The sequence below is a fragment of the Ipomoea triloba genome, chromosome 10, assembly GCF_003576645.1.
Source record: "Ipomoea triloba cultivar NCNSP0323 chromosome 10, ASM357664v1".
Classification (NCBI taxonomy): domain Eukaryota; kingdom Viridiplantae; phylum Streptophyta; class Magnoliopsida; order Solanales; family Convolvulaceae; genus Ipomoea; species Ipomoea triloba.
The window spans coordinates 2,077,941-2,090,246 of NC_044925.1; the positions used below are offsets into that span (position 1 = coordinate 2,077,941).

General features: G+C 33.8%; 2 protein-coding genes across 2 annotated transcripts; both read right to left on the reverse strand.

Moving 5' to 3' along the window:
- Nucleotides 1-4,044: 4,044 nt before the first annotated feature.
- LOC116033637 (ervatamin-B-like) lies at nt 4,045-6,403 on the reverse strand. The gene is made up of 2 exons (XM_031276395.1): nt 5,963-6,403; nt 4,045-4,735 (listed from the first exon to the last, which is right to left on the reverse strand). The coding sequence occupies exons 1-2, from the start codon at nt 6,381-6,383 to the stop codon at nt 4,140-4,142; spliced, it is 1,017 nt and encodes a 338-aa protein (XP_031132255.1). The 5' UTR covers nt 6,384-6,403; the 3' UTR covers nt 4,045-4,139.
- A 3,507-nt stretch (nt 6,404-9,910) lies between these two features.
- On the reverse strand, nt 9,911-11,947 carry LOC116032297 (ervatamin-B-like). Its single transcript, XM_031274795.1, has 2 exons — nt 11,500-11,947; nt 9,911-10,509 (listed from the first exon to the last, which is right to left on the reverse strand). Exons 1-2 carry the CDS (start codon nt 11,945-11,947, stop codon nt 9,911-9,913), a joined length of 1,047 nt encoding a protein of 348 aa, XP_031130655.1.
- Between the last annotated feature and the right edge of the window lie 359 nt (nt 11,948-12,306).

Genomic DNA, 12,306 nt, shown 5'->3' on the forward strand with positions numbered 1-12,306 from the left:
TTAATGTATTTAATTGTAACTTTTTAAAATTCTTCAATATAATTGTTTTTGTTTTAAATTTCATTTATTTATAAAAGGTTTTAGGTGGATTAGTAAGTAAAGATTTAACCACAAACCATGGTGGCATCAACAAACATGATAGCATGGCAGTTTTAGGATGCGGCAGTTACTTGCTTGACGTACTCGTTAGTCTTCTATCCGAATAGACAGGTTTAAGTGGACCATGCTCGGCCAATTAAGTTAAATCGCGTGAACTAATTTGACATTATTAGATAATTGCACAATTTTAAAGCACGTCATCATAACAAATATCACTACTCTTAATAGGAAATGGAAGGAGGGATTTTAGGATCATGTGCCTTCATTGATGGTGAGTCTTAAAAATACCGCCTCATGGATCCTACTTCGTAAGATGAGTCGGGTCTAAATAGAAATAGGAATAAGGTTTAAATGGGCTATTGAGCGTAACTTAAAATTGCAATTAGGCCGCTGAATAAAAAAAAGTGCAATTAAGCCACTGAACACTCCAAATGTATGCAATTTCACCTGATAGCAGGTTACCATCTATTTCATCAGGTTACCTGCTTACGTGGACCGTGAGTTGGCATTTAAAAATAATTTTTAATAATAAACTTTAAAAATATAAATTAAATATAAAAAAAAGGCCGGGTTGACCACCGACTACGTTGAACAACCGCCTGATACTTTTGTATCCTTGTCCTCCGCCGGATTTATCTCTCCTTCCTATAGCGCATAGTAGCGGTGATCTCCGGCTACTAATGGCATTTGACCGGCTACTCTGGTTCACCAGGCGAAGTAGTCCTGACGTCGACGGCGAGGGGGAGCAGGTGGCGATCAAGATCTGCAACGGCTGCAGGTTTCCTATCAAGCTAAGGTGACAAGGGTATTATTAAATTTTAATTTTTAATTTTAATAGTTTATTATTAAAAATTATTTTAAAATGCCAACTCACTGTCCACGTAAGCAGGTAACTTGATGAAATGGATGGTAACTTGCTATCAGGTGAAATTTCGTACATTTGGAGTGTTCAGTGGCCTAATTACACTTTTTTTTGGTTCAGTGGTCTAATTGCACTTTCAGGTTACGTTTAGTGGTCAATTTGAACCTAGCTTATTCCATAGAAATATAACACTTATGATGAAAAATGTAATACTAATCAAAGATAAATTGATTATTACTTATGAGAGAAAGTGTAATATTTGAAAAATGGAATACTTTTGAGAAAAATGTAATACTTTTAAATAAAAACAGTTTTTTTTTTAGAATTAAATAAAAACAGTTGAAAAATTACTTGTGAGAAAAAAATGTAATAATACTAATAAAAGGATAAATTAATTGAAAATTACTTATGAGTCAATACATAATACTTATGATAAAAAGTATAATACAAATCATGGATAAATTGATTATTACTTATAGGGGAAAGTGTACATAATACTTATTAAGAAAAATGTGATACTTTTGAGTAAAAATATAATACTTTTAAATCAAAATATAGTATTTAGGAATTGAAGAGTTATTTATGAGAAAAATCATAATATTTATGAGAAGTGTAATATTTATGAAAAAATGGATCCGTCTCACTGATGAGAATGCATGAAACAATATCATAGGAGTTTTTGCCTTCTCTATTTGTGAGAAAAGAAAAGATTAAAAAAAAAAAAAGCAATCCACCATAGAATAACATCATAAAAACAACTCATTACACCATTTAGTATTTATTATTTTTAAAAAAGTCTTAAGAATGAACTATTCCTGCAAATGAATAGTTCTTTTCTTGTAATATCTAAATTGCCTTCATTTTTAAAAAAATTTAAATATAATACACATATATTTTTGTGTGCGTTCACGGAAGTATTTAATTATATATTTAAGTATATAATATATGGATTTCTCTTGTATGTGTATTTATTCCGTTTTTATTTTTTAAACCAATCAAATCAATGAAGTCAGATTTTGTGTATGGCCTCGGATTGAAGCAATTGGGCAAAGGAAAGGAATTGGGTTGTGGGTATGCCATGACTTAGCCTGATTTGCATGAAGGCTACAGTAATGCTATCATATCATGCATGGGATAAGGATGATATAGTAGGAATTGTAGACGATAGAATCTGAGCTAAAAGACTTGAATTGAATAATGTAATTGGTCTCTTAAAAATAATGTGGTTGACTTCTTTGCCCCTTTTAATGAATAGTAAGTCAGCCTCTTCAATATTAGAAACCAAGTCATCCTCATCCTTTAAGAATGGTTCACTTTATTAAGAACAAGTCATTCTCTCCCCTTTAAATAAGTAAGGTCATCCTCATCACCATTTCTAATTATGTTGCAAGTCATCCTCATTTATATTCGTGAGCAAGTCATCCTCTTCTCTAGAATAGCCTTAGTCACGCCATTTTGCTCCAAAAGGTCATCCTCATCTCCAAAAATAATTTCTTGCATGAGTTAGCTTTTAAAAATTATTTGTGAGAGAACACATTTATGGTTGACTTCAATTTTGACCTTTAATTGCAACATCCTCATCTTGAATTAAATTAATTCTTCCAAAGAATTAATTCATGAAATTCGAACCATGTTGTCACGTCTAAGGATGTCCACGAGACTTGATCAATCTCCAAATTCTTCTCAATTTGTAAAGTGGAAGCAAACGACTTACAAGTATAAATTAAAATTTATACTCTTGCAATTTTCACTTAATTGACTAGACTCAAAAAATAAAATTGGGGGTTTAAAATTACATTTTTGGTTCATCAAAACAATTACAATATATTCCTAACAAAGCTGTTGCTGTTCGCAGCAGATTCTTGCTGCGATCGCAACAATTTTTTTTGCTGCGATCATAGCAATTTTTTGTTGCGATCGTAGCAAAAATTTTTCTTTGAACATCAAAAAATAATAATTTTTTAGTAAAATATATGAGTATTTATGAAAGGTTTGGAACATACCGTACAATTGATGAAAAGTTTGCCTAGCTTAGAGAGAGGAAAAAGAGACAGTAGAGAATGTTGAAAAGTTTGGGGTTGGAGGGTTAGATTTCATCTATTTATATTAATGAAGAAAAAGTCTACAGAAATTCTATTTCGACAGAGTCAAAGTTAGTAACTTTTTAAATACCATTAGACTTTTAAAGACTCTATAAAAGTCCAAATCGAATACCAACATGCTTTTGAAGAGTTTTGACAAGTCTGGATCCAATAGCGGTAGACTTTTATAGAATCTTTAAAAGTCTAAATTGAGTACCACCGAACTTTTAAAGTTGATAAAGTGTTTAAAAGTATATGAAAGTTGTGATTGAATGTACACCCCGCTTAATTGAATACTACCTGACTTTAATTAAAGATTCTTTAAAAATCTTGATTGAATGACGCTTGGCTTTTAAAGACTTCTTAAAAGTTTGAATTAAATATCTTCAAACTTTTAAAGTTCATACAAGTCTATGAAAGTCATGATTGAATACACCCCTAATTTATAATTTAGAACTTATTTAGTATATATTTTGTTATTTTCAAGTTATATTATTGTTTAGTTTTGCATATAATTAGCGCTTGTTGCATGATGGTTTTTATTTTCCTAATAAACGAGCTGCCTATAATAAAGTTATGGACACCAAAAGTCTTTTTATCGATGAAGTCTTTCAATATCTGATCTGATTAAAACTTTTTTTATCCATTAGTTACCATGAATTGATATATTCACTTGATTTAAAACATACCTACTGTTTCCAAAAAAAGAAAACATAGCTAGTTATATTGTCAAGTCAAATGATGACAATTTTTTTTTTTTTTTTTTTTTTTTTACTTTAGTAAGATGATCCATCATTTAAGATGCGAATTGAAATCTGATGCTTATCTCAATTTTTTAAAATTTATTTTGGAGCATTTGATGTATTAGTGATAACTTAGCGACGAGTTTTAATTTTTGTATTAAATAGCATTTAGCAACGGCTTAGAGAGGAACTTGTGAGGGATTTTGCAACTAAATATTTTCATAGCTAATATTAGATTAATGTTGACGCAAAAATATAGTGACGAAATTTTGGGCGAACATACTCCAAAAACTTTATTAATTTTAATTGTTACAGTTTAACAACTAACTTTGTAACAATAATTGTTATTATATTTTAAGCAATAGGGATTACAGTCGCCGTGTTAATGCTACAAACTCCTATATCATTGATCCCTCTAGCTATCCTCATATAACCATTCTCGCCCCAACCAGGTCCATATGAATTCTTCGCCAACCAATACTTCACCCCATCACTGCTCGTCCCGTACCCAATGATCGTCACGGCGTGGGAGCCACTAGAGCCACAGTTGCCGGTGCCATTATAGCCAGTGAAAACTCCGCCCTGATAGTGAATGATCAATTCTATGTCTGCTAAGAGTCCGGCTGAGACAGGCTGGTTTGCGACGGCCACAAGGAGAGACATTTCATTGGGGTAGACGTATCCGAGGCCTGTAACGGTGGCAACTCGGTTGCGAGTCTTTTGTGGGTCGCAACTACGCTGAACACCCTCGTACGGGTAGTCCGACGTCGTCACGAGGCCGCCGGTGTTCTTTATGTATTCTAACGCATTTGGTCTTGATCCGCCGCTGCAGCCAAAATTTGTGGCGTCGCAGTCGACGAGTTGCTGTTCGGATAAGGAAAATAATCGACCAGTTCTGATTCTGGTTAGTCCTTCTACGGCCGCCACCACAGAAAACGCCCAGCAACTACCTGATCCATATTATATTTTCATGCAACAAAACAACAAAATTTGGTTACCAGAACTAATCCCTTAGCTTGTTGAATTGTAAGCACATTTAAGAGTAAGAGATCTATGACTACTTGTCCTAGCTAGTGCGTCCTTAACGGTGCATATAATTTAGAAAAAGGATTAGTCATTGAGTCACTATGCCTAATGTGCATATATCATCACGTTTGATAGTAATCCAATGTGTGCACTTTTGTGAAATATTGTGTGCACTGGGACTCAAAATCACACGCAACTAGACAAGTGAACACACACCACCAAATCAGTGCACCACACTGACACTGCAACTAGACGAGTGCTCACACACCGCCAAATCAGTGCACAAACCTAGCACTCAAGATCACACGACAACCAGACAACTGGATACATACCACCAAGTCAGTGCACACGATATTGCATAAAAGTGCACACACCGAACTACGGTCGACGTGATGACATACAGACAAATCAAAGTCAACTATTAAAATAAGTATGGATAAAAAAGCAGTGAAAATAAATAATATAAGCATAATAAATGGAATTATTCTACATGAATAATCCTATTATCTAAAAACATAATAATTGTGAATGAAAGTTATACCCCTCATTTATGTCCGTTTTTTCCGTTAAGTTTTTTTTTTTGTACATTATGCTATAAAAGTTGTACTACATAATATTTCTACCGTTATAACTTCCGTTATCTTTTCTACTATTGTTACTATGCACATGCATCCACCATATATTTTCTTATCTTCTTCAATAATAATAATAATAATACATACACATTAAATATTAGAGTTATATGTTAGTTATTTTTTAAAATATAAATATCCAATTTATAAAAATATTTTACATTATTATTATTATTATTATTATTTACTATATTAAAATTTAAATAAATTTAAAATTTTAATACAAAATACTAATATTGGGCACATGTTTTTTGCGCATCGCGCATAAGAAAAACTAGTACCATAAATACATTCCAAAAATTAAGTATAATATCATAATCAAATTCTATCCCTAATTAAATCCTACATATATTAATCCAACAATATATGTCCGAATCAATCATATCCATTCAAATTTTTGCATCAAAAGGATAAGATTTATCCTATCTATCCTCCTTTAAGGTGAGTACTCATTTGAATACAAATATATATATATAAAATCCTAAAGGGAAATTAAAGTGTGTAATTTTTAATAGTTACCGCAGTCTCCTTGGAATTTGACACCAGTCACAGCACCCACAATTCTCCAGTCCACATGTTCTGGAAATTGATCCAAACTCACATTCTGAAAGGAAACTGGTTTTGAAGGCTTAGGGCGTGGGGATGCCTTCTTGTCACAAGACATGGTGGCACTAAACTCCTCCTTTGTTAAATCAGTAAATTGATTAATGCCAAGTTTGTAAGACAGATTGCCAGCCTTATTGAATGATTCAATAAACTCCACATTTTCTTTGAAGATTTTGAATCGCTTTGCCTTCTCTGCGTCATCTTTGTATGAACGCCCATAACGGACCATCCACTCCTCATGGCGCTCCAACATGGAAACTTCTTGAGATGCCCACGCCCCCACCAGGAAAAGGGCTACAAGAATCAATCTGAAATCACAGCTGGGGGTAGCCATGAGAGATAAATAATATGTGTTTTGATCAATGGAGATGAGATTATTATGAGAAGGCTCTAAATGTATTATAAGCTATTTATAAGAAAACAAACTCGCCCTGTACAATATATTGACTCGTTTTTCCGGCTTATTTTCTGCAGAGTATTCGCAATGATCTTGTAAGTTTATGCAACTAACTTGTTCATATTTAGGAATAAGGCTCCTTGATAATTATTGTCTTTGGCTCTAAATAAAATAAGGGAAAAAAGTCAAACTTCCATTCAACTTTATATGAAAAAATTATTGGACTTCTGAACTTTTAAAAATTTCAATTGAGCGTATATATCTAACTCTTTAATTTAATTCAATTGAAATGATAACTTGTTAAATTAATGTAATTAATTCAATTGACGGGTAAAAAAATTCAAAATGATAACTAATAATTAAATCTTTTTTAAAAATAAAAATTAAAAAAAAAACAAAAAAAAAAAAAGAATGGTTTGCTTCTTCGTCAACGGAAAAGTCAACTATTTTCTCCGCGGTCTAGTGGATAAAAAAGCTGTGTCTAGTCTAATTGGATGGAGAAGTTGGCTATGGTTTCTTCGTCTATGTTTCTATTTTTTAATTTCTACTGAATTACAAAGAGTCAGTATGGAGAAGTTGGCTATGGTTTCTTCGTCTATGTTTCTATTTTTTAATTTCTACTGAATTACAAAGAGTCAGTATCGCCTACACTGAGGCTCGAACCCACCCCTTTTATATGGGGTACAACTAGGTACCACTAGATCACAAGGTTATCGCCTCCACTAATTTAATTTATTTATTATATCAACATTATTATAGGTTACCGTTAGGTAACTTATTATTTATTTTAGTTGTATCAAATTAACAAGTTAATGTATTTAATTACAACTTTTTAAAGTTGATAAATATTTTTTTTGAAAAAAAAGTTGATAAATATAATTGTTTTCTTTTTAAATTTCATATATTTATAAAAGGTTTTAGGTTGATTAGTGAGTAAAGATTTAACCACAAACCATGGTGGCATCAACAAACATGAAAGCATGGCAGTTTTAGGATGCGGTATGTAGTTACTTGCTTGACGTACTCGTTAGTCTTCTATCCGAATATACACGTTTAAGTGGACAAGTTAAATCGCGCCAACTAATTTGACATTATTAGATAATTGCACAATTTTCAGTTACATCATCACTAACAAATATCACTACTCTTAATAGGAAATGTAAGGAGGGATTAGGATCATGTGCCTTCATTGATGGTGAGTCGTTATATCGTGGACCACAATCCACAATATGCATTGTGGACCACAATCCACAATATGCATTGTGAATTGTGGACCGTGGTTGCAAAACGACGTCGTTTCAATAAGTGTGAGACAGAGTTCCGTAACTGATACTACAGTTTATCTCAAAAGATACTATCGTATATTTATTTTTATATTATCGAATGAAACTGTAGTTATATCGAAATGTAACCGTAGTTGTGTTGAAATGTAAATACAGTGTATATGAACTGATACTGAATAACAGTTTCATATTTGTGTTTTTATATTATCGAATGAAACTGTAGTTATATCGAAATGTAACTGTAGTTGTGTTGAAATGTAGTTGCAGTGTATATGAACTAATATTGAATAACATTTTCACATTTGTGTTTTTATATTATCGAATAAAATTGTAGTTGTGTTGAAATGTAACTGCAGTGTATATGAACTGAAAGTGAATGACGCGGGACGGAGGCTGTTTTATCCATCTGTTTTCATTAATCAAAACGAAGTCGTTTTGATGCGCGGTCAACAATCAATTGTGGACCGCGATCCACGATATAATTTGCGATGGTGAGTGTCTAATAAGATCTCCTCACGGATTCTATTTCTTCTTAACATGGGTCGAGTCTAAATAGAAATATAATATTTATGATGAAAAATGTAATACTAATTAGAGATGAATTAATTGTTATTTAAGAGAGAAAGTATAATACCTGAAAATGCAATACTTTTTAATAAAAATGTACATTAATATTTAGATATTAAAAAAATTACTTATAAGAAAAAAATGTAATAATACTAATAAAAGGATAAATTTATTGATAATTACTTATGAGGAAAAATAGTATATTTATGATAAAAACTGTAATACAAATCATGGATAAATTGATCATTACTTATAGAAAAGGTGTATGTAATACTTATTAGGAAAAATGTGATACTTTTGATAAAAAAAATGTAATACTTTTAAATCAAAATGTAGTATTTACTATTTAGGGGTTGAAGAGTTACTTATGGGGAAACCATAATATATACTTGTGGGAGAAAGTGTAATACTTATGAAAATTTGGACTTGTTTCATGCACCATTAGGTATGCATGAATGCACCATAACGTGTTCACCAAGATTTAGTGTATTTTTGTGATGCATTTGTGCATTTCACCTTGGTACATTTATGAACACGTTGTGGTGCATTTATGCATACCTAATGGTGCATAACGACATGTCCACACGGGAAGACCTTGATAATGAATATTCTCCGAGTATACCTCCATCTACGTACTGTGTAACTGTTCGGTATCCGATTAGGTCACCAGATGACTCATTCCCAACCTTGACCGACCATTAGCTTGATATTCCTAACCTAAATGCAACGACAGAGCTAAATAATGGTTGTAGTAGTGCTTCGTTGTCTTTGGACCAACCTCGACTTGTTTAGGTCTGGACGATCATCCCGAGCAGGCTAGGGTTACTTGAGGATTAGGATCTAGGCTACTAACTTTAACCCGACCACATCCCTCAGTGGGTGGTTAGGAATATCAACACACGTGGCTATCATGGTGTTGTTCCCAAGCTAACCGATTGCATGCATGTGCGTCGACACGTGTCAGATTCGCTATATATACTGCATTTAATGCTAGAATGATGGGACTTTTGGCTTATTTACTTACGACGTTGTAGCTCGGGACCCTCTGACCTCACATATGGTTAATCTCATCCATTGATTCAGTGCAGATCAACGGTCATATTGAAACAATTTTTAAAAAAATGCGGTGACATTATGGTAATTTTGTGTAAGTAAGTTAATTCTTTTTTGTCTTTCACAACATTTTTTTCCCTCTAGCACATTGTGTTGTCTTCTAGAGCACAGTGATATGCCTTCCAGTGCACATTACTTTGGATAAATAAGTTAACTTTTTTTGTCTTTCCGTGCATTTTTTCTTTTTTGTAGAGCACAATGTTATGCCTTCTAAAACATAATGTTGTGCCTTCCGTTCCATATTGTTGAAGGTCATACATGACAAATTTCTTTTAAGAAGTTAATCTAAGGCTGAGATGTGGCCTTCCCCGCACCATAGCCTAAGCCTATATATATATATATTCCACTTTAGTTTTTACACATTATATTTTGTCCAGTTTGTAAAAATTGCACAAAAAGTACTGTTTAGAACCTTTATCATTTGCATGTTTATGGAATCCACCCAATTTAATGCTTGCAAAAGTTTTGCAACAATAACAATTGTTTGTAATCTGCTTTAATTTAAGCAGTCGGGTAATAAGCCGCCAAGTTAATGCCACAAACTCCCGCGCCACTTATTCCTCTTGCCATCCTCGCATAACCATTCTCACCCCAATCTGTTCCCCATGAATTCTTCACCAACCAATAATCCTTTCCCTCATCGCTCGTCCCGTACCCAATGATCGTCACAGCGTGGGAGCCTTCGGACCCACAGTCGCCGCCGCCGTTGTAGCCAGTGAAAACTCCGCCCGCGTATTGCCTGAACAGTTGGGGATCTATAGTGATTGCGACGGAGACAGGCTGGTCTGTGACGGCCGATTGGAGAGCGATTTCGTCGGGATACGCTTGTTGGTAGCCTGTGATGGTGGCGGGTGGGTTGCCAATCCTTTTTGTGTCGCAGCTGTGCTGAACGCCGTCGTACGGGTAGTTCGATTCCGCCGCGACGCCGCCGCTGTTGCCTATTATGTATCGGAACGCCTCATCTACGTTTCCGCCGTCGCAGCCGTAGTTTTTGACGTCGCAGTCGATGAGTTGCTGTTCCGACAAGGATATTAATTGGCCGGTTCTGATTTTGTTTATTCCTTCTATGGTCGCCACCACTGAAAATGCCCAGCAACTACCTGGTCCCATCCATATTTTCATGCAACCAAACAACAAAACAAATTATTTTAATTTTGTCAAATGTATTATCTTGCCCGGGTTCGTATGATGGTTGAAAAAATCTCAGCGGCTCGGGAGCATCGGGTGGCAATTAATCGATGCCTAAACGTGTATTTTTTATTTTATTTTATTTTATTTTACATTTGTTTAATTTTTTTTTAATTTGATAATTATAAACTATTTAATACTTTAATACTTAATACTAAAATATTATATATTAATCTAAAAAAAGTTAGAGTTTGAACATTTACGGTTATTTAGCTCAAAACGATATCATTTTATATGAAATAACCCATTTAAAAAAGAATGGAACGATAGCTAATCGGGTGACTAGGTGACCTAGTCGGTGCCTAGGTGGCCTAGTCGGTCGCCTAGAGCACCGATTATGGTGATATGCTAGGTAGCTGGTCAGCGCCTAGGCGCTGATTAATCGGTGCCTAGGTGAAACTTTTTTGCAATACTGATCCGTATACTTCGACTTGACATGATTGTGGAGGGGTATTATGGTAAATTATACCATGGATCAGACTCCATGCTACTTTATTACATTGTGTAACCTAGCTAGTTTAAAGTAGATTATGTGCCCCCATTTAATGTGCATGCACTTCACATAATATGTATCTATAAATAAATCGAAGGTACTATTATGTTAATGGTAGATACAGAATAGGTTAACCGTAGATATATAATTTATTAATTACATTCACATAATATGTTAATTGCAAGTATACATAATATGTTAGCTATAGTAGGCACAAAATTTACTTAATATGTTAACTATAGTAGACACATAATTTATTAATAGAATTTACTAAATATATTAACCACAGACAAAATGTTGTTTTCGACTAGGGTCCACAATGTAAGGTGGACCCTGATTCATGGTATAAAAATAGGGTAATATATATTATCCTAAAAGGAAATTAAATTGTGCAATTTTTAATAATTACCGCAGGTTGGTCCTTGGTCTTTGATATCAGTCACAGCACCCATCTCTCTCCAGTCCAAATATTGGTTTTGAAGTTGAGCCAAACTCTCATTTTGAATGGAAACTGGTTTTGATGGCTTAGGGAGTGGGGGTGGCTTCTCTTCATTAAGCATGGTGGCCCTAAACTCCTCATTTGTTAAATCGGTAAACTGATTAATGCCAAGTTTGTAAGACAGGGTGCTAGCCTTATTGAATGACTCAATAAACTCCACATTTTCTTTGAAGATTTGAAATCGTTTTGCCTTCTCAGCATTATCTTTGTATGAACGCCCATAACGAATCATCCAGTCTTCGTGGCGCTTGAGCATGGAAGCTTCTTCGCGGGTATGGGTCGTGGCTTGAGATGCCCAAGTCCCCAACAAGAAAAGGGCTGCAAGAATCAATGTGAAATTAGAGCTAGTGGCAGCCATGATGAGAGAAGTATAGAATGTGGTATGGAATAATGAGTGATGTGTTTTCATTAATGGAGATCAGATGAGGCTATATATATGAGAAGTCTCTCATCTATTTCCGGCCTATTTTCTGCAGAATATTTGCAATGTTCTTGCAAGTTTCAGGGGAGGATTTCTCTTAATAATTATAAACTTTCAATTCTATGATTCCATGCTTTATTAAATTGGAATCATTAAAAAATTTGAGTGTCTTGAGAAAATAGGAAAGTTTATTCATGATTAAGCATGCATATAATATTTCCCACTGTGTAGCTCAACATTAATGAAATCAGTTTTTTTTTTTTTTTTTTTTTTTTTTTTTTTTTTTTTTAAAAATG

Coding starts and splice junctions, on each gene's coding strand:
- LOC116033637 (XM_031276395.1), bottom strand. CDS start 6,383: ATGGCTACCCCCAGCTGTGATTTCAGATTGATTCTTGTAGCCCTTTTC. Junction 4,736..5,962: donor CAAATTCCAAGGAGACTGCG/GTAACTATTAAA, acceptor AATATGGATCAG/GTAGTTGCTGGGCGTTTTCT.
- LOC116032297 (XM_031274795.1), bottom strand. CDS start 11,947: ATGGCTGCCACTAGCTCTAATTTCACATTGATTCTTGCAGCCCTTTTC. Junction 10,510..11,499: donor AGACCAAGGACCAACCTGCG/GTAATTATTAAA, acceptor GGATGGGACCAG/GTAGTTGCTGGGCATTTTCA.